The sequence below is a fragment of the Sturnus vulgaris genome, chromosome 7 (genome assembly GCF_052056855.1).
Source record: "Sturnus vulgaris isolate bStuVul1 chromosome 7, bStuVul1.hap1, whole genome shotgun sequence".
Lineage (NCBI taxonomy): Eukaryota > Metazoa > Chordata > Aves > Passeriformes > Sturnidae > Sturnus > Sturnus vulgaris.
The window spans coordinates 22382318-22402604 of record NC_142249.1 but is presented as its reverse complement, the minus strand read 5'-3'; the positions used below and the strand labels follow the sequence as shown (position 1 = coordinate 22402604).

Here is a 20287-nt window from a genome sequence, read left to right as displayed (position 1 = left end):
TGGATAGACCTGGTCGTTTTGTTGCCAGCAGCTGCTGGCCTTAGAGTTACTAATTTTTGAGATCAGTGAGGAGCAACCTTTTTTTCTGCAAGGGTTGTAGTAGTTAACTTGTTGGCTGTGGAATCCTGGGAAAAATGATTGCTGTACTAGCCTTAGAGCTAACATATGTGAGTGATATATTTTGCTTCCTCTGTAACTGAGCTGAAATACTTTGCTCTCTTCCACTGATGCCAGTGCATTTGGGTGAACCTTCGGGTAGAAAAATTTATGAATACCATGAAATACTGGAGTGGATGGGATAGTAATGGGTGCTGAATTTGCTCCTTTGTGGCATACATTATCAAAATAGAATGCAAATGGCAGCTATGAATGTAGACTGGAAGGTAAGGTAGTAAAGTGCTGACAGAATATAGCGAGTGGCAGCTTTGTTTAGAAGGAGCCATTGGCATTTCTGCAATATGTGTACTTAATAGTAATGACAAAACTTGTCCAAGAAGAAGCAAGATGGCATAAATAATAGGTGGATACTTCAGGTTCTGTCTGTTCACGGTTTGCAAGAGGCTCAGTGGGAGCTGCCTGTCCATTTCTACATATATGTAGTGCTGTGGGAAGGTGGTGTTATCCAACCAATTGTGTGTGCCTTGCCCTGGGAGCATTTCCAGTGGTGGACTGTGTGCCACCAGCTGACCTGACACATCTTGGACAAAATTGTTGGCACATATTCAGACTTCTACTGGGAACCCAGGGTTACCCTTTTGTCCCTTCAGTATGGGTGTTAAAGTGTTGTTTAGTTAAATCTGTCCATCAGAACACTAAGAGAGGTACTTCAGAAAGTTTTGATTGAAGAAATCCTTTGGTATGAGGTCTGTAGCCTTTTCAGAGCTATTGACTTAATGGGGTGGCTTTGCAGATATTGTGACTGTGTGTGGCAGTTGCTTTGAAGCTCTGAGCGACCTAAAGTACGTGTTCCCACAGCAGTCATGGGAAGGGGAGCACTCAATTCTCCAGGTGCAAGTGGAGAGTTTCGATAGAACAAAATGCGCCCTTATGTAATAAGCAAAAGAGAGCAAACAAAATGACAATGATCTCTGCCTACACCCTCATACTGCTGAGCTGCTGTTGTCCCTCCAGAGAAGGCTTCAGTTTTGCTGGCAACAGCACTGATTGACTGTGGCTTGGGAAGAAAAGTGAAAGAACCCACAGCAGCCCACAGATCTGCTTAAAAAGAACTCCAACTCTTTTTACATGAAGACAATTCAATTTGCTGCTAGACAAAGCATTCCTTGGGCCCAGAGTGGCTTTTCCATGATGAAAGGGAAGAGGAGCTGTGCCAGAAGGGCTGTAGGCCATTTTTGACTGCTTTATCTTTCTTGCAAATGAATAGCGTGGGCACTATCTAAGGTAGAGTAGCTTCAATGTGACAAAAGCCGAGAGTGAAATTTAATGATAAACAAACTTGCCTGAGATGAAAGATGCCAAAGATCCAGCCCCAAACACACTATGCCAGTAACATTCATTATTGCCACAGATTTTGCACTTTCTGTAACCCTTCCCTTGTTTTCAAGCAATTACAATTCTGGTCATAGAGTGCAGAGAAACTCCAAAACCTACACTGCTTCTTGAGGGGGGAGGAGGTGCTTGGGTTTTTCTGGGTTTTGTTTTGTTTTTTGTGTGTTTTTTTTTTGTTGTTGTTTTGTATGTTTGTTTGGTTGGTTTTGTTTTGTAATTTTTAGGGGTTTTGTTTTTGTTTTTTTGTTGTTGCTTTGTTTTTTTTCTGTGTGTGGGGTTATTTTTTCTTTTGTTTTTTTTTTGTTTGTTTTGTTTGTTTTGGTTTTTTTTTGTTTTCTGGCTTTTTGTTTGTTTGTTTGTGGAGGATTTTTTTTTTTAGTTTTGTTGTTTTGGGGTTTTTTTCCCAAATGGAATAATTCCTTTGCTGCCAGTCTTTGACAGAAATTCGGGGCATGGGCAGAGGATGGTTATACGAAGAAAAAGGCAGTAATGAAATCTCCTGTTTATAGATACTGTTTGTGTCACAGCATTATAGTGAAAATAAATTACTCTTTCAGGAACCTTAAGCTGTATTCATGCCATAGAGTTATGTCTGTCAGTCCAAAAGAGAAGATATAATTTGATTATTGGAGCCATAGAGACCCTACTGGTGAGAATTCAGTTGTATTACATATCTGCTTAAGCTTTCAGATGTTATGGCGATAAGTATTTATATGAAATATGAAAAAGATAATTTCATTAGGTGGTGATTAATGTATATAATCACCAGGTGGTGATTAATGATCCAGTCAGTAATAAATGCAGCACTGAGTATTATTTTACTAGCAAATCAATCCTTGTATCCCAAGGATTTGGTGATTCTGGCATGACACCTGGAGTTAAAGTCACAGTTTATAGTCACCAGGAAAAGTATGCACCTAGTATAACCTCAGATTGCAAAGCTCAGGCACTTAGCCTGCTATATTACCTGAATAGGGATAATCTGTCCATTGCTTTTTTTTCTATTTTGTGAATTTACACCATTTGCACTCCTTTCTTCAACTTGAAAGATCCAAGATGCATAAAGGAGGAAACAAAGTGGTCAACTGAGTGTGCAAAATGGACTTTTCTATTTCCATGTATTTCTGTTGGGTTTTTTTTATTCTTTTCTCTCTGTCCCTATGGCACAGCCTAACATCCAGAATGTTGCTTTGCTTATGGCCAGACAGAATACAGACTCTAAGAATGTCTTTGTTAATGTTTGATGTGTCAGAAATCCAATGCAGTAGTGATTCCCAAAATACTTCCAGTGTCTTCCCAGTTTCAGTGTGTTGTTTCTGCTCATACTACCAGTGTGTAGGCACGTCTGGTTTTCTCAAAGACTTAGTATAGAGAGACAGCATTCTATTCTCCCCCCTTGTCCAGAGCAAAGGGAAAGAACCTGTGATGCCATAAGTTGTTAGCCTGGGATTTTGGAATGTCACCAGGCTGATGACTTGTCTATCCTACAGCTATGTACATTTAAGCAAGCTGTTTATTAGATACATTTATATGGTTTCTAAGGAGTGGCTGGAAGAAACATATGGCCAAGAGAGATGTTTTGAGTTTATGCAACATTCTGCATGTGAAAACATGGAAATGTACAGGCTGAAGAGCCAGAGATCTATTTTTTCCCCCTCTTTATTCTCTGGAAGAAGCTTGGATACTAAAGTGTCTATAAGTAGGGTGTCTTTTAGTTTTGATGTAGTGGAGAGAAGAGCCTCTGCCTTGTATTGTAGCTAGATATTATTTTTCCTAAGGAATTGATATTTTGTTTATGCAGGTGCTTTGGGGGAAGATTTTATCTATCTTTGAGTTTATATATGTCTGTATGTGCACATATATGTGCATAAATATATAGAAATACAGATTGGAGATTTTTTGCTTGTTATGCATATTTGTGTGAAAATTTTATGGGCTGTTTGCAACTTCTTGGGCATACTGTTTTTCTCAGCTAGCAGAATAATTCTCCTACAAAGTTGTACTGGAAAAATAACTGTGCAAGGGAAAGAAATGAAGACAGCTGTTTGTTGAAATTCTGAACCGTGCTGATACAAATCTTAACAAAATGCATGAAAGAATTCATCAGTCTGTGCTTTGTGTTGAGAAGTAAAGCAACAGAAAATAAATAGGCTTTTAGCTGTGAATTTTTAATACCATCAGGCTCTCATAAACCAGCTTCTAACACACTTCTGATCTAAGCAAAAAAAATGGTACTTTCGGGCCATTTAATTCTGATTTGTCAAATGCTCCAGTGCTACATGGAATGAGGGACTAACCAGTGTTTCATGACCAGAAAAGCGAAGGGGGGATGGGTCAATGAAGTCACACTCCATTCTCTGTGGCAAGTGTGATAGTTACTCTTCAGTGACCACAGGATTGCAATATCTCCCTTGTTTTCCTTTGCTGTTTTCCATGGAACAGGAATTGCTGTTACTTGGGCAATCAGATGTTTGGTATTGTGTTGATAAATGGACTGTGACATGAAGGGCAAGTAGGGAGTGGGAGCTCAAGTGTTGATAGAGTCAGATTTGTGAGGGAGCTTGTGCATGGAGGACATAGATGTTCAATGAAATGTGAAGGGAGTTGGAGTCTGTGAAATTGTTCCAGAACAGGGAAGTGTGACTTTGCTGAGTGCAAGAGGTGTTTATTATAGCTTCAGGCAGTAGAGGAGTTGAGAAAGGAGACTCTTAATTGCTAGCAAGTGGTAACTGAAGTTCAGAGTAACAAAGATGGTCTAGCAATTGTTATCTATAGTAAGCATGTAAAATACTGTCGTTTTACAATAGTACTGTAAGAGCTGTATTTCGACTGGAGTTTATACATTCAAGGACCTATTACTCACTTAAGAGAATTATGTCTAGTAACATCACTGAAGAGAGATGTGCTTGAATGCAACATCTCTATAGAAGGTAAAAGTGAATGAGGCATTTATACTGAGACTCATGTCAGGGAAACTAGAGCAATGCAAAAAGGCCTGCAGTCATGCTTGAGTATGTAAAAACCAAGACCGAAATCCTGATCTGTTTTATATCAGGGTGAAATGTTACTCCAAAAGAGTAGCACTCAGTAGTTCTGCATGTTACTGATTCCTTTGTCTGCTACTCTCTAAGCCATATATATGAAGTCAGTGTGGAAAAGTATTGATGGAGCCTTTTATTTTGTGTAAAAATATGTTTTTGTATGATGTCATTCAGCACTGGTTCACTGATGGCCTCCCTGCTCAAGAGAAAGAGAGTAGGACACTACTGGTTGCCTTGAGTTACATAATACATAGTAATTTGTAGCTTAAGTCCCTGGACACACAAATAAGTCAGTGGCAGCAAGTTCTCCTAATTTTAAAGTTGTGAGAATACAGTGCAGCCACTGTCAGCAATTTTAATTCTTCTCTAACACTTGTTCTTTTATAAATCAATAGTAAACATCTTCCATGTACCTCTCTCCAACACAGAGCTTGCCCAGCACTCACACTTCCAACGCAGACTCTGGGCAGTCAAGCCCAGCTGCTACAGTGTGGTTTGCTGTGGGTTTATGCCTTCAGCCTCACCTCTTGGAACATCTGTTTTAGGCATACTTGCACAGGCTGGCTCAAGCTGTAGTTCAGCAGCACAGGCTACCATTGTAGATCCAGTGAGCAGTAAAGGCCACCTCCCTGAGCTCTGCATCCTTGCCCTCCAATCTGCTTGCTAGACAGCTGGCTGTACAGCTGTTTTATAGGGTAACCCACCATATTCTCCGGGTTAAAGGTTACCCTGCATGCTAACATAGAGTCCTCATCACTCAGATTTTCCTGTTACGAGTCATAAGCTTGCTGGAGTTGCGTTTCTTGTGGTTGTGGAGAGTGTGTATGCAGTCAAGTAACAGAAGGGAAACCAGGGAAGCATGGGCAGTACTTGTATCCATGGTGAAAGCTCCGGTTTTGATGTGATGGAGGAGAGAAGCGGGGGAAGCAGCTTCAGCCACCTGGCCCCTCCTGATGTGAGAGGGTGGGAGGACATTGTGTGGTGGAGCAGGGCATGTTGTGCCATGTGGTGCTCTGAGTGGATCTCTTCCTCCTGCCAGCTCTAACACAAGAGCTTACATTAACACAGGCTGAGTGAATGAATGCTTTTCTACTGAACAGCCGCACCTGTGGCTCTGTTTATACCCTTTATCTCATTCTTCCTTCATTTTTTAATTTGGAATAGAAAAATACTGGGTCTGGGTCTGCTCTTGTTGCTCTCCTGTCCTGCTGCATTAAAAAGTTGAATCATCTGGAGATGGGGAAGATGGAGGTGGACTTCTTGCAGCTCCATAGCATGCTGCTCAAAAGGCTCCAGTTAGCTCAGGGCTCATATGAAACAGACCCCAGCACTGGGCATGGCTGGCAGTTTACCTCATGATTCCTCTCCTACTGTGTCTGCCATACCCACATATGAATCTGGTCTGTGATTACCATTTTTTCTTTTTAATTTTGGCCTCAGGCCTTCTCACTGCCCAAACATGGTATTAGCTGGGGGAAATTACAACACTGGTTGTGTCAGGAGTTGCCAGCCCTCTTCCCCTGCTGTCCTGCTGGAGCAGACAGGTGAAGATGTCCGTGCCATGTCCTCATAATATGCTCACTGTATTTTTAGACTTTAGTGCTTTAAGCACTTACTATTTTGCATCTTATGAAATTCCCTCTTCCCTCAAATTGGATTACTTAAAACTCTGAATTCCCTGCCCTTACTGTCTTCTGTGACACAATTTTTAACATAATTAATAAATTTAAATTAACTCATGTGCTCATCCTACAAAGACACCATCACTTAACATTATCATTGTACATTAAGCAAGGTTATAATTAACTAGGTTTTCATTCTCTTGTGGATATGTGCTCACCATTATCTTATATCATGGAAATTAAATAATTCCTCCCTAAGTTCTAGTTAATGTGAACACAAATCCAAAATTATAGTTACAATATAACAATTTAGGACAACTAAAAGAAAACTGAAAAGACCGCAGTAGCTACTGCTTTCTTGTGTTATGTGCACCTTAAATTGTCCAGTTCTTCATTGTGGAAGAGACAAGCTGCTGTCTTCAGTCAGCCTCAGCTTTAAATGAAGTTGGCATACACTGGAGACAAGTGGCTTGAAACACTGAAGAGTTAAGTTGGCAGTAAGATGTTATTTTATACACAGCAATTAATTTTTTTTTATACACTGCAAATCATTACCTCTCTCTTCTCCCTTGTATTAATGTTGTTACAGTTTTGTTTCATGTTTGATTGCCTTTCATTTTACAGATACATGGACTATGCCTTTTCACGGAGACACAGAGTTAAGAGGAGAATTAGCTTTCACATTGTTTAGCGTTTTTCTCTTACATATAAGTAGGCATAAACCTACACTGTTTTCTGTGTTAGTAAGTTGTCTGCCAGTGGAAAGGGGCTTGCAGTGGCCAGCAGCTGGATAGATGTAGTGGTTGTGGTCTCTGTGAGAACATGTACATGATGCTGATGGAGATGAGAAACTTTATAGTTCATGGAAGGCTTTTTGGGATGATGCTGTGGTAGATAATGTAGCTACAGACATATGGTAACCTCGTGTTTGATACAGCTTCTGTCTTCTACTTTGGTGTCTCACCGACCTGCTGTGACAGCACACAGAGCCCAGGCTGCAGTGGGAACCTCTCTGGGAACTTCTTCTCTATGCTCCTGTTTTGCATTTTTATGTAAATTCATAAACTCATTACATTTTACTGGTCCTATCAGTGTGACAGGCCCTTCTGCTTGTATTGACTGGTCACCAGGATTCGCTCATACAACCATGCTTATTTTTCACTTCCCTGAAGTTCAAGAAACTAGCAGATTAAAAAAGGGGTATGTGAGAGTTAAATTTTTCACTAATTTTTTCAGAGGATTCAAGTAATGCATCATGTAGTAGCTCCTGTAGTCCCGGTTACTGGCAGGTTAAATCTTCTAAGATCAGGCCCTGAAATTGTGACTATCAGACAGGAAAAATTCAGTATAAGGTGCTGCAGAAAGTGTGCTTTGAAATTCTTAATGCTATCCCTTATGGTTAGTTATTTAAATACTTAAAGACTAATGAATACAGTTTGGTTAGATGGTGCTTCTTGGTAAATTTGAGTTGATGTCTTCTTTAGTTTCATTGCTGCTGCTCTGATAAAAGCACTTTTGCAAGAAAAATAGTACAAAAACTTCCTGTCCCTGTTTCTTTGTACAGTGCTTGGAATACTGAGGGATAATAAATCTTTAAAAATTAAAAAATGAAAAATGGACCAAAAAAAGCCTTCACTGTAATAAGCAACTTGTAGAGGTTTTTCTAAAGTTTTCAGTGATCCAACAAGCAGTGAATGGGAAGTAATATAAATGACAAAGTAAATATACTTCTTCGTCATGTTAACGGGAAAACAAAATTGACAAGATGAGGTTTGAATACACTGCTAAAAATGTTGCTTGTCCTCCAGTCTTAATTATGATAGCCCTGCAACTCCCACTTAGAAGCTGGGGGGGTTTATCTTCTGAAATGGAAGTACAGAATGTGAAGAGACCCTCCCTGGCAGACTGATCTCTACCTGTGTAATCAGAGGGTGAGTGGCTGCTGTGCACAAACCTGGTGTGTGCTGCATGGATCAAGGCACAGCCAGGGAGCTTCCTCCTTTCCATAGGGAAATGGGGAAACAACACTGATACATAGCCTGCTTCCACGAAGAGAATACTCCTAAGGGTTCAGCTCCTGCTTTAGAAGGCTAAAAACCACCCTGGAGCACACATAATGCTACAGGGAAGTAACATTCAGCATGGGAACAAAAGAAAACAGGTAATGCAAGTTGGTCTAAGAAGGTGGTTGCCTGTCACAAAGGTGCCTTATGCATACAAATATGTTGGCTGTCATGGCTATGACAGCATTGCTAGGTGAAATTCAAATGCAGTCTGGAAGACTCAAGTTTTCATTCTTCTAGAACTGTAGAAGACTGGGATAATGAACAGCTGTTGTGTCTGAAAACAGGTGACTTGTGAGATTATTAGTGAGAATGGAGAGTAGAGGTCCCTGTTAGGAAGGCTGTTGAGTTGGTTTCTCTCTCCAAGAATCATCATCTGTTTGCATTGAACATCACTGATGAGAAAACAGGTCTGCTGATCAGACCACAAGGGACAGTGCATGTGGTTTTTCTGTGTGTGCTTCCCATGAGCTTTCCAGACAGTATCTCCTTGTAGGGCAGGATTTGGCAATGATCATAGATCTCTGAGGTCTTATCAATACATTATTTTATGTAGCCCTCAAAGTACTCAGAAAAGAACAGTTGCATAACCACTAAACAGAAACTGTAACCTAGAATGAGTTACCAAAACACCTTTTGTATTATGCATATTTTCTGACTTAATTATATAAACACACTTCATTATTTATAAAATTGCATCACTTCAAAATTTAGTACTGTGTTTTCTTTCCTCTTTTCTGCTCTTAAGACTTGCAGAGCTGCATTTTGAGCATACAGATTTAGGACAGGACCGGTCTCAAGTGGCACTCTAATACTAAATATTAAGTAACTGGTTCAAACTGCAACCAAGAGGAAAATCAGACAACAGTAAAGTCTTAATACAGAAGATTGAAGAGGAAAGCAATACAGTGTTCTCAATTTATCATACCTGCTGTTTTGCACATCTTTGTGAGTTGTGCATAACTGCTTTCTTCCTCATGTAACATCTGCTTAACTGCAGTGCTGAACTGTTCACCATAACATGGTTCGGACTGACTCAACAGCAATATCATGCCAAAAGAGGCAAGAAGATTTTATTCATTCATTTATTTATTTACCTATGTATTAGTTTTAATTAACATTTTTTATATCTGCTTGCACTTCTCAGGCTTTGTGAAAGTGCAGCGAATTGTCATTACAGAAATCTGGGGAGGCAGGAAATTGGAACAGTGGAGCTACTTCCATCAAGCATACAATCACACATGCAGCTTTGTATGAGACTAGGTACCAGGATTGAATAGAAGTAAAGGTTTAGTGAAGTGTACTGTTTGAGCTGCTATTTATTGGATGGATTAGGGATTATTTTTCAGTGCTCCGTTTTGTATTTTTACATGATTTATTGCCTAAAAAAATAGCATATTTAGGGGAATTTTTTGTTGGTTTAGGGGAGAAGGGTTGCTGTTTTTTGTGTTTAGTTTTGGTTTTAACTTAAAGTTGGAGTATAATAAATCAGTAGACAATGTCACAAATATTAAAAAATTGATCCAGAATTTCAGAGTCCCTTGTTTTTTAGTATCATCCTCTTAATATTTGTCTTTAGAGGTAGTCATCTAGAAGGAATTTATACCAATGGCTATGTCAGAGGCAACATTAATTGGATTAAGTCCTCTTGAGTGAATCAGAAACTTGAAGGCTGTCATACTGTATTTGGGGGAGCAGAAAAGTGCAATTTGAGGATAAAATGTAACCTGCTCTAAGTCACAGTGAACATGTGTGGAACTTAGCCATGCTTCCCATTTAAAAGAAATAAACATTGAATACTGTTTAAACTCAACCTCAGAAATGCTCCTTTGAGCACTCTCACAGTGAATATACTTTTCACAGCCAGAGGAAACGATTGCAGCAAAAAGTAGTTTTCAGTCCCAGCTAATGATTCCATAGGCCAAATACATGTTTGTGCTGTCCATTCAGACTATGGGATTAAAATGGAGAACAAGCTATGTAATGGTAGTTTAAGCCTTCTCATCTCCAGAACCAAGACCTGCAACTGCAGAGTTTGCATGAGGCTCAGTTTGACTTTCAGCCCAAAGCCTGAGCCCAGAGGTCTGTCAGCCACTGCCAGAAGCTGAGCAGTGGATGATGGAGAGCAGCAAATCTGACATTTCACTGATGTGTATTTCCATTGAAAACTTCAGGCATTTGTGATTTCTCTGCAAATAGTTTGCAGAGACAGAGAGCCAGTTTCTTCAGCTGCAGGTATGTGGTGAGCCTATGACTAGTTGCTAAATATGATGATTTTTTTAAAATTTTAACTGTTTTGAAGTGTGGCATTCTTACATTGCTGTTTGTGGCCTTGACTGTAGCAAACCAATGGCAAAGGCATCTGTGTAAATAACAGCTACAATTCTGGAAGCATAATGGCTTTTATGTTTCTAAGATTTTGCATTTACTATCTTTGATGTTTTGTTGTCAGTGGTTGGATATCTTTGGATCCTTGCACACCATTGCTGAGCAGCAGACACTGGTTTGGTATCAGAGCCACCACTCTTTGCATGCTGCAAAGTTCTGCAGGAGTGCCAGCGTTCACAGCCTGGCCACTCGGTCTTCTTGCAAAAGAAGTAGAAAAAAGGGAAAGGCCTTGTGCCTCTTCACCCTTGCCCTAGGGAGAAGTATCCATTTTTCCAAGGAGAGCACCCATGCAGAGCTCACTCAGCAGGACAGCAGGTCTGTGGGGGGGATGGCATCTTCCTGACAGAGCATGAGCCCCACGTGGTGAGCTCTGCAAAAAGTACAGAGTAGGGGCGTGCTTTGCTTGAGCACTGCTCGATCAATTTTAATTTTTTTTTTAAATTTTCAGATTTTAAAATATATATGTATATTTTTGTTAGCTGAAGTTTAATTTCATATTTCAGAGCAAAAATTCAGAGGAAAATTTGAAGGACAAAATTTCATCAGTGTGTCGAAGGGAACCTGACAAGACATATGCATGAAATCAGTGAAGTGCTTGCTCAAGTGGGCACTTAAATAGTTCTTGCTGAATTGAGCATACCGTGGGATATATCAGGTTAGTTAGTGGAGGCTCTCCAACTTTTCTGTCTTTTTAGGTGTTCTGTGTTGTGCTGAAGCATCTTAAAAATTTCATTAGCAGCTCAAAGTTAAAAGGGTTGAGACGTTAAGAAACTGACTGTGCTCTGTATTGGGAATGCATTCAAATGTAGAACAAGAGCAGTCAGATCTGCTGCTGCACCTTTGTGGGACTCTACAGCACTCTTTTTAAGACTACATTAGAAAATAATTTATTTTTCTCTTATGGAAGAGTCACTTTTTAGCTTGACTTTCTTGCTGCAGTGTGTCACATTCATATTTGAAGCACTGGCCTGGTAAGCAGCAGAATTTGCCAGAAGGTCCATCTGTAAACATTTTGATCTCTCTTATTCAGAGCTTGAGCAGACCAGGTACAAGTCTGGTTCAGTTTAGAAGTCTTTTAGTGGAGGACCAAAGTGATCCTCATAAACCTTATTTATTGCAAGCTGACAGATGAGGACTTTCAGAACACTTGACCTCAAGTGCTTTCATCCAGGTTTGCTGGATTTAAACTAACTTAAGTCTTTCAAGTAGGGCACTTCGTGTGTATATGGGTAATTCAAATTTTGTCTCTGTACAACTGACCAAAGGAATGTTTGAAGTCTGAGGGACAGAGTAAGTTCTTGCAAAACAGAGAAGCTTCAGTTGTTTTCATCTTTCAGTTAAGAATGAATTGATGTATGCTTCACCTTATGGCCTCCTTTGTATGTCTTTGATAGGGCAGAGAATCTTTGCTTTCTTTGGAGTTTCTGTTTATTGGAGTTTGATCAAATCAGAGGTTTGTAGAATAGTTTTTGTGCTTATTGTTCAACAGGAATGAGCTTTTTTTTTTCATAGCCTTGCTTCATCTTCTGGTGCTAAATCCAAGTCCACTTGTTTGGCAAATGAGGGAAGAACAAAATAACATATCCTTGTGAGCATCTGTCACCTTTGTAGCAGCTGAATGGTTGAAGCAAGCTGACTGTTTTCAGCATGCCCAGATAATACCCAGTGGCTCTTGGCTCCAGAAACTCTCCTCCAGGGCAATCCATGGCTTTAGCAGTGTCTGCCTACAGCAGTGTCAGTGCTTTGGGAGGTGTGTGGAGAGTTAGATGGGGATATTGGTGTTTCTTAATTTGCCTCTTTTGGGAAAGGGTCTTTTTATTTTTTGAGAGGTGGTAGCTACAGGAAACTCTGCAACCAGAGTTTTCCAAATATCCACACAGACTGGAAAATCCCTGATACCCACCAGCTAAAATTCAGCTATTAACTTATTTCAAATGCATCAGACTGCCTTTGAACTCCCCTGTGGAATATTGCATCTCCCAACAGCAAGCTAGAAAAGCCCTTAAGTATGTTCTGTATTTTGCTTGGAGAAATGTGAAAGGTGATAAAACTTTGCAATGAATTTATCATAGCTGCTCACACTTAGGAGTGAAAGAAGGGCACTGGAAGTGCTCATCAGGGAATAGGTTGGACAGGTTTTCCTCCTAACATTTATATTTTCAGTGATAGCCTTCAAATTTTCACTGAATGATATATGTAAGCTTGAAATTAAATGGCAAGTTAACTGGCTTTAGGACTGGCCTAACGAGAAGCTTTCCACACAAATAAATCCTTTGTTCAAAATACTATCCTTGCTGTTTCTTTCATGTGCATGATCTGAAGGTTTCTGCCAGCACAACTAACATTTTGCCTCCAAGTACTCTATTTTCACAGTATCTTGAAAGTGCCAGCACGAAAATGGAGTGCCATGTTAATACAGTGACCAAATCTTATTTCTATTATATCAGTTTAATAGATTAATTTCTGCCATGCTATGGAAACTAAAGTGTAAAATAGAGTTCCTGTTCAGCTGAAGTATCACACTTCAAATCTCACTGATGTTCTTGTACTCTCCTCGAATTGTCAGAGGGTTATTTATCTATGACACAACTGTATTTCTAAATACTTGTAAAAGTAACTTCGAAGAGAAAGGTTTGGATTAACCTTGTTTTACGTAGGAATATTTTCAGTTTTGTAACCATTCCAATAATGTTTGAAAGCACTCCAGTGCCAATTAACTGGAAGCTAATAGTTTTGCCAGTGGAGAGAAAGTTGTAAGCGCTGTAAAATATGTCATTGAATGGGATTCACATTGCAGCATTGCTTCACACTAAGGTAGCTAAATCTCATCCAGCTATAAATGTTATGAATATTACTTCTCTGCTGTTTATATTAAGCATGTCTGTGTAGTCAGTCCAACCCTTGGGGAAAAAAATACCCAACAGGAATTCCTCTAAGAATTTATAGTGCACAACGTTATGATTTTATTTCCTCAGACTTCCAGTAGCTCTTTCATAAGTGAGTTACTGTGTCGGTCTTCTTTTCTTGAAGACTGAGAAAGACAGAGGAGAGGATGATTTTGTATTAAATCTGGTGGTTTCTCTTATTTTCCATGGCATCCTGTTCTTAGCTTCTAGTTTGCCTCTATCTGAAAAGAAAAACCAGAAACTCAGCAATTATTCTGAATGCATTTGGGAAAATGTAGATAATTTTTATCAAGGGATGCATGGGAAGTGGATGTAAATTATGGATATATGTCTGTATCCAGCATATCTGTCTGATGCAAATGCACTCCCCAAAACCAAGTGTGAAGTGCTGGAATCTGCCAAGTGAATTTCCAGCTCATTGTGAATGATGCTTTTCTTTACTAAAGAGCCTATTTGACATGCAGTGCTCCCAAGTCACCTGTTGAAGTCTTAATAAAATTTCTTGTTATTTTTTTCCTGGTGTCTAATAAGAGATTAATTTTCCTGCAACAGATGGATAAATCGTCCTCTCTCCTCCACTGTCCTGCTAGTTTTCATTAAACTTTTAAAAACTTAATTATCCTTGAAAATGTGTGAGGCTTTTTCCCTCTGTTTAGATAAAATTAGCAAGTATTTTCAGAGAGCTAATGAAAGGCCAGGAAAAGCAGGCAAATGAGCACAATGCTTGATAACAAAAGCTGTAGAAAACCAGACCAAAATTTTACTTCAACTTCTGTTAATGTAACCAGGGTATGGTGGTTTGGTGGTAAAATAAGAAATCATGTGTTGAACTGTAAAATATGTAAACCTGGTATCCTAGAGTTAATCTCTTGTACCTTTTGCAGGTGGAGATTTACATTTTACCTTTATATATTTACCTATGGAGTACGGTTCCTGAAAAAGGTAGGCACTTATATTATTATGCTTTCATAACGTATCACAGACTTGAAGTCTTGTGGAGGTATAATATAAAGCCCAGGCATAAAGCCTATGTTCATGAGGAGTGAAAATTAAAATTTAATATGCATTCATAAAGTGCTTTGCTACTAGTATTGGTAAGGAATATAAGTTCTTACCAATATTTAATGGGATTTTAAAAGAAAAGAAGGCGTAGCAACACTAGTTCACTTGATTCCTTTTCATTATAGGCATTAAGCTGGCAGTAAGGTTTACCAAAGTATTAATCTAAATTTCTCCATCATCCTCGTTTAAATGTCTCTGACAGAGGTTACTTTTTACTAACAAACAAAATGCATAAGTGTTTTAGAAAAAAAAAGCAAACCTTTTTTGCCTATTCTTTGTATGTACTGTGGAAGGAAGTTTCTGTGGAGTTTCCCATCAATACTGTGTTTCAGGTGATTTAAAAAGAGAAGGGTATTGAAAGCTTCTAAGCACTCTGACACAGGTCTGTTAACCCTGCAACAGAGAGTAATTCAGATTTGTGTGGCAAACTGTTTTTACAGTGTGACTAGTTCTCAGAGCTTGTGTGCAAGTCGGGCCATATTTCTGTAATTTTAGGAGGTGAAATTAGGGGAATGTGTGCATTCAGTGTGTTTACATAATCTTTGTTTTGGTCAAAAATTTGACACAAGAAAATGTCTCTGGTGCTTTGTAAGTAAAAGAGGTTGTACTAATCTTTTTTATGTCTGTAGTTCTTGAGGTGTCCCAGGTGCAAGGCAGCTTGGTGTGAGCAGGGATAGTGATGTGTCTGTGTAGGGAGGGCACACCAGAGCTGTTCTCAGCTATTTTGCAGTCAGTAGTCAGCCCCAGGGGAAGCATGCAATTGCATTCTCCCTCTGCCTCCTTGAACTCTTACATTTATGTGTACTTTTTCCATTAACATGCTGTATGATCACTTGATCCCAGAGCACTGTGTGTTTCAGAACATGCCCTGCAGTGTGATGGCTAATGCACTGAGGGGATGAAATAAGTCATCATAATCAGGATTTGAAGTCACCCGTGTCATTTCTGATACTTTATGAGAAGAGAGAAACAGTGTAATTGTAGGCTAAGAGTTTAAGTTGTCCACCTTCTACCTCAAATATTATTTTCAAGAGCAGATTTGGTAAGGAGTATTCTGTGTGAGGAAATGGATCAAGGTACCAACTTTGAAAGCGACAATACAGCTTTCTTTGTTACCAGCTGCCAGCTCCAGTCTTCACTGTTTTCTAGAGCAGGTTTAAATTATTTGTGACTGCAGAGCGAGTGGGTGGCCCACAAAATCATTTCATGTGAAGCATTCACCTTTCCATCTAATCCTCACTGCCCCCATTCTTGGTAAAAGGGCAAATGCTAGATGTGACCATCCCATTTTAGTATTCAGACTTCTGAATGAGATGTTTTGGCACTGAAGGACCAAAGCCAGCATTCACTACAGCATTCTTCATGTCTTATAAATCACTAATATTTGAAGCATGAAAGATAAGTAACCAATTATATTTCCACTTTGATCATATATATGCAAATTCTTCCCTCTCTGACTTAAACTGAGGTTTTTCAGCTCAACCATTTGTTTCATTTACATGTCTACAAAACACTTTTTTGGAGCACCACACCACTAGTGACATCAACAAAACATTAAGTTCCAGTGGCATTAAACTGACTGCTTTGCTTATCATTAACATAGGAATGAGATGTTTTTGTTTTCCTCAGTAATATTTGTAGTTAAATAAATGGTGGCTTTGCTCATTAAGAGTTAATGGCCTGACTGTGCTCCAATTAAATGGAAAAAAATATCATTATCTTTGGTGATAAAGAAACAGAGCAAAGAGTTCAGGATTGGCTGGTTTCTTGCTCGCTCATCCTTGGTGCTAAGCAGTGCCTGCATAATGCTGTAAAACGAAAAATCTTTACAACCATATGGAAGCAAAGCTTTCAGGTGACATATATAGACTTTTTACATTTAATTTCCTTCCTTTAATTGCCCATAAGAATTACAAACTCATAGAAGAGGATGAATTTTCTGTGAATCTTCTGAAGTCTATACTGAGACTTGGAAACCTGAGATTGCATATTCTACTGGGAAAAGAATCATCTGCCTGGATAAACAAATCTTGCTATTTTTCAAATTTAGTGTTGAAGAAAGACAGATGATATGAGTATGCTATGGCTATATTTAAAAAATGCTGGGTGCAACAAGCTTCTGTATGTATGCAGCTGATTGAGTGTCCTTCCTAATGAGTCATCCCCTTCTGAAGAACTCAGATCTGTCTACTGGTGGGTAGTTACAATTTCTAGTGGTACATGTAGCTTGCAAAAGAACAGAGAAAGCCGTGTTGAAGTGTAAATTCAACTCCAAAAGCCTACTCAAGGGACAGAAATGTATGGAAGGCAAATAGAAGATGGCAGGGTAGTATGAAGGAAAAAAACCTGACAGGTAGAGCTCCACTTCTGTTACGAAGGTTCCTCTTTCTTGAGACTATGGGATGTTTCAAATGAGGAAAATAAAGTGCTTATCCTCATGTGTGCACTTACCACTAAGCCAGTGAGTTTCTGTGACAGCAGGAGATATTTTGTTAGTGGCCCACATTTTTTGTGTGCACACAGAGACAAGCTGGCTTCATGCTTTTTTGTGAGAGAGAATGTTGCATTCTGCTGCTCAGCTGAGTTGGTTTGTTCTTTGTCTCTTCTTGGGATAAAATAGCAGCAGTGATACATGCACATGTTACAGCCCAGAGAGAGTAGTGTAAAATTTGTAAATGCCCTTTCAGATTGCTTGTACTCCAAAATTTTAGAGCCTAAAGTCAGACCACCTTCATTTGAAATACAAAAAAAGAACTTGTCAATAAAGTGGTAGCAGATTATTGACATGGTTTCTGTATTACCTATTATTACCTACCTCACCTATTATTGAGATTGTTAACCTTAGACCAAGAAAATAATGATTATTATGCATAGCCACTTAATAAAATTAAATTGCTGTATTCAAAATTTCCAGTGCTTTAGACAGTTTTCAATATTTGGTAGCAGTAGGACAGACTTGATTTTTCGTAAAAGTTTCTCAGCTATTGGAAAACTATTTGCAGAACCTATTGCATGTTACATCATTTGGAGCAGAAAAAAATGATCTGCATCAGAATAGTCAGTATTTAATTTATTGTTTCCATCTTCTCTTGCCATACCTGTTGCATCTACTTCTTCATGAAACTAATGCTGCTGGATATTTTGCAGAACAGAACAATACAAGAAATGCAGCATCTTGGAAAAATTCATACCACTGTTTTGATTATGTCTCATCATCTGATTCCTAGAATAAGACTCCTTAAAGCAGACTAATTTTTTTCTAGTTTTAACACTGAGATACAATACCATGAATTTGGAAAATATCTACTACCTTGGTTTAAATCAAAACTGACTCTAGGAAACAACATCATGGCAAAAGCTGAGAAGCAGGAGGTTTACCTCCAGAGCCACTGGTGTCTCCTTTGTTCTTGACTCAGTTGAAGCAGGTGTTCTGTTGGGCACTTTTTCTGCCTGGTTTGCATCTGTTGTGACGTTTCCTTCCCATGTTCTTCTCGAAAGGTTGTTATATTATCTGTTTCTGAAGCCTTGTAATTCCTTTTGTTCAGTGAGCTTATATGCCCAGTGCTGGATAAATATTCTCATTTAAATGAAGAATGCCAGAGGCCACTGTGGAGCCCTTTTAACACAATGCTGATATTTGATATTTTACTGTGCTATTAACAGAGGGATAATGTGATACACAGGCCACTAAGGGAGGAAATGAAGCCTGCCTTTGGCAGATTGTGCTTGCTTTAAAATTGATTTGGATTCTCTGGAGGATTTTATTACCTTTTTTATTTTTTACTTGTAAAACCAATTGCTGAGTTTCTGTAAGTGCTGAAAATTTTTAAGCTAAAATAATTTCGGATGTTAAAATCAAATTATAGTCTTTTTCCTTTCCATGAAAACAGGGCTGAACATTAGGTGATAAATAAAACAATTTCTAATTCACTGAGTGATCAAGAAAGAATCTCCGTGCTCCAGAGTTTTTTGAAGAATGCTATTGTGAGAAAGGGGAAATGCCATTACATTTTTAAATAAGCATCACAAGTGGAAAAGGTTTCCAGGAAGACCATAGTTAGATGCCATTTCATGGAAAAGGAATTTGTTTCAGATATATCTTCAAAAGGGCATCAAAATTGTTGAGGGCATTTAGGAGAGATTAATAGAGTGCTTTGGATGCTTGAGATATAAATCATGAGTCATGCTGTGAGAAAGATCAAAGCTACTGGAGAAACTTAGTTTTAAATTATTACAGCACCTTGGTGTACATCAACAGGGAAAATGAATGCATTTTGGACAATGAGGCTTTGTAAGAGAAAGCAAGTCAGCCTAGGAAGTAATTAACTGTATAAGCTCTTGGAAATTAAGATTATAACTGGATCAGGCAAAAGAGTACAAAGCTAAGCAAGCTCGCAGAATTTGTGGCTGAAAGGAAACGGAAGGTTTTTGAAAGAAAAAGCAAAAGGAGAATATCAATGGTATCCTAATTCAGTAATGGGACACTGATGGTAACAGGACTTTCAAATGTAGACAGCAGGGACAAATTTTACATAATCATGGGAAGGAAAAGCAACACACTAATTTAAAAAATACATCTAGAATTGAATTTCACTTTGTCTGTTTTGAATCCAGCTGGGGGTATTTAATAACATCAGAGTAGTAAGTAAATGCTATGTAATCATCAATTTGGCGAGTTCAGCTGGTACTGAGCCATAGCCAGCATCTCTGCTGTGGGTGCATTGTGCTGCTGTTCCAGGCAGGGAACGAGGGGCTGCCACACCTCATGTGCCCCTGTGGACTGGTTGCTAATTTTGCCCTCAGCACAGTATTCATTTTCTTGGCAGCCCAACTTTCTGAAAGACTGAAATTTTTTCAGGGTCGTATCATAAAAATGGCAGATCTAGGAGAAATACTTCACGAAGTGTTGTATTTGGGCAATTTTTATAATAAAAAAAATAGTTTTAATTCATCTATAAACTAAGGTGGCTCATTCATATCTGTAGCAAAGTATTAGCTCAGCACTTTATTGCCATGAGATTTTCATGGCTTTCTATTCAAATTAATGTAGCAGTCTTGTTTTTCACAGGTAATTAAACCTGAGCAAAGAGTACATGTTTGGCTATAAGAACAGGTTACTACTAATGTAACTGGTGCTTTACATTGCCCTTGTTCAGTTGAACTCACTACTGAGGGAATGACTTGGAGGGGGATAGCTGTATTCTCCATTCAATTAGTAAAACCTGTAGAAAAATATGTATTTTTTATGCTGTAAGTGCTTCAAAGCCATTAAACTGCTTCATTTCATCTTTAAGTAGTAGAGGAAAAAATCTTGGCAATAAATAAATACATTATCAATGATCTTTTGGGTTTTTTCCTACTATATTCCCTTCCAATGTTACCCTGCACATGTCTCAGCACTTTCTCACTTCTGCCTACTGATGCTCTTGGCTACCAGCTATTGAACAATGCCAGCTTAGCATGGGAAAGTACTTCTGTAAATTTGCATCTAATTCAGAGTTTTGCTTCTATTTTTTTTAACTGCTGTTATCTCACAGGTAACTTATGAAGTTTCAGCAGGGATTTTTGTCCAGTCCCCAGGAATTGTAGGCTCAAGAAGATGAAGAAGAGAAAATTCTTTCCTCTTGCCCAGTTACCTTAGATTTTTTGCTGTGGCACAAATTTACTGTTTATGGCTTTATACTAAAACTTCATAC

The 20287-nt window shown here is 38.7% G+C and overlaps 1 protein-coding gene across 3 annotated transcripts in view; it reads left to right on the top strand.

The window, feature by feature from the left end:
* Positions 1 to 20287, top strand: part of CERS6 (ceramide synthase 6) — a 102741-nt gene that overhangs the window by 36388 nt on the left and 46066 nt on the right. For all 3 annotated transcript variants that reach the window (XM_088168082.1, XM_014890913.2, XM_088168081.1), the window contains exon 4: positions 14414 to 14471. In XM_088168082.1, coding sequence (XP_088024208.1) covers positions 14414 to 14471 — 58 coding nt within the window. The remainder of the gene's footprint in view (positions 1 to 14413; positions 14472 to 20287) is intronic.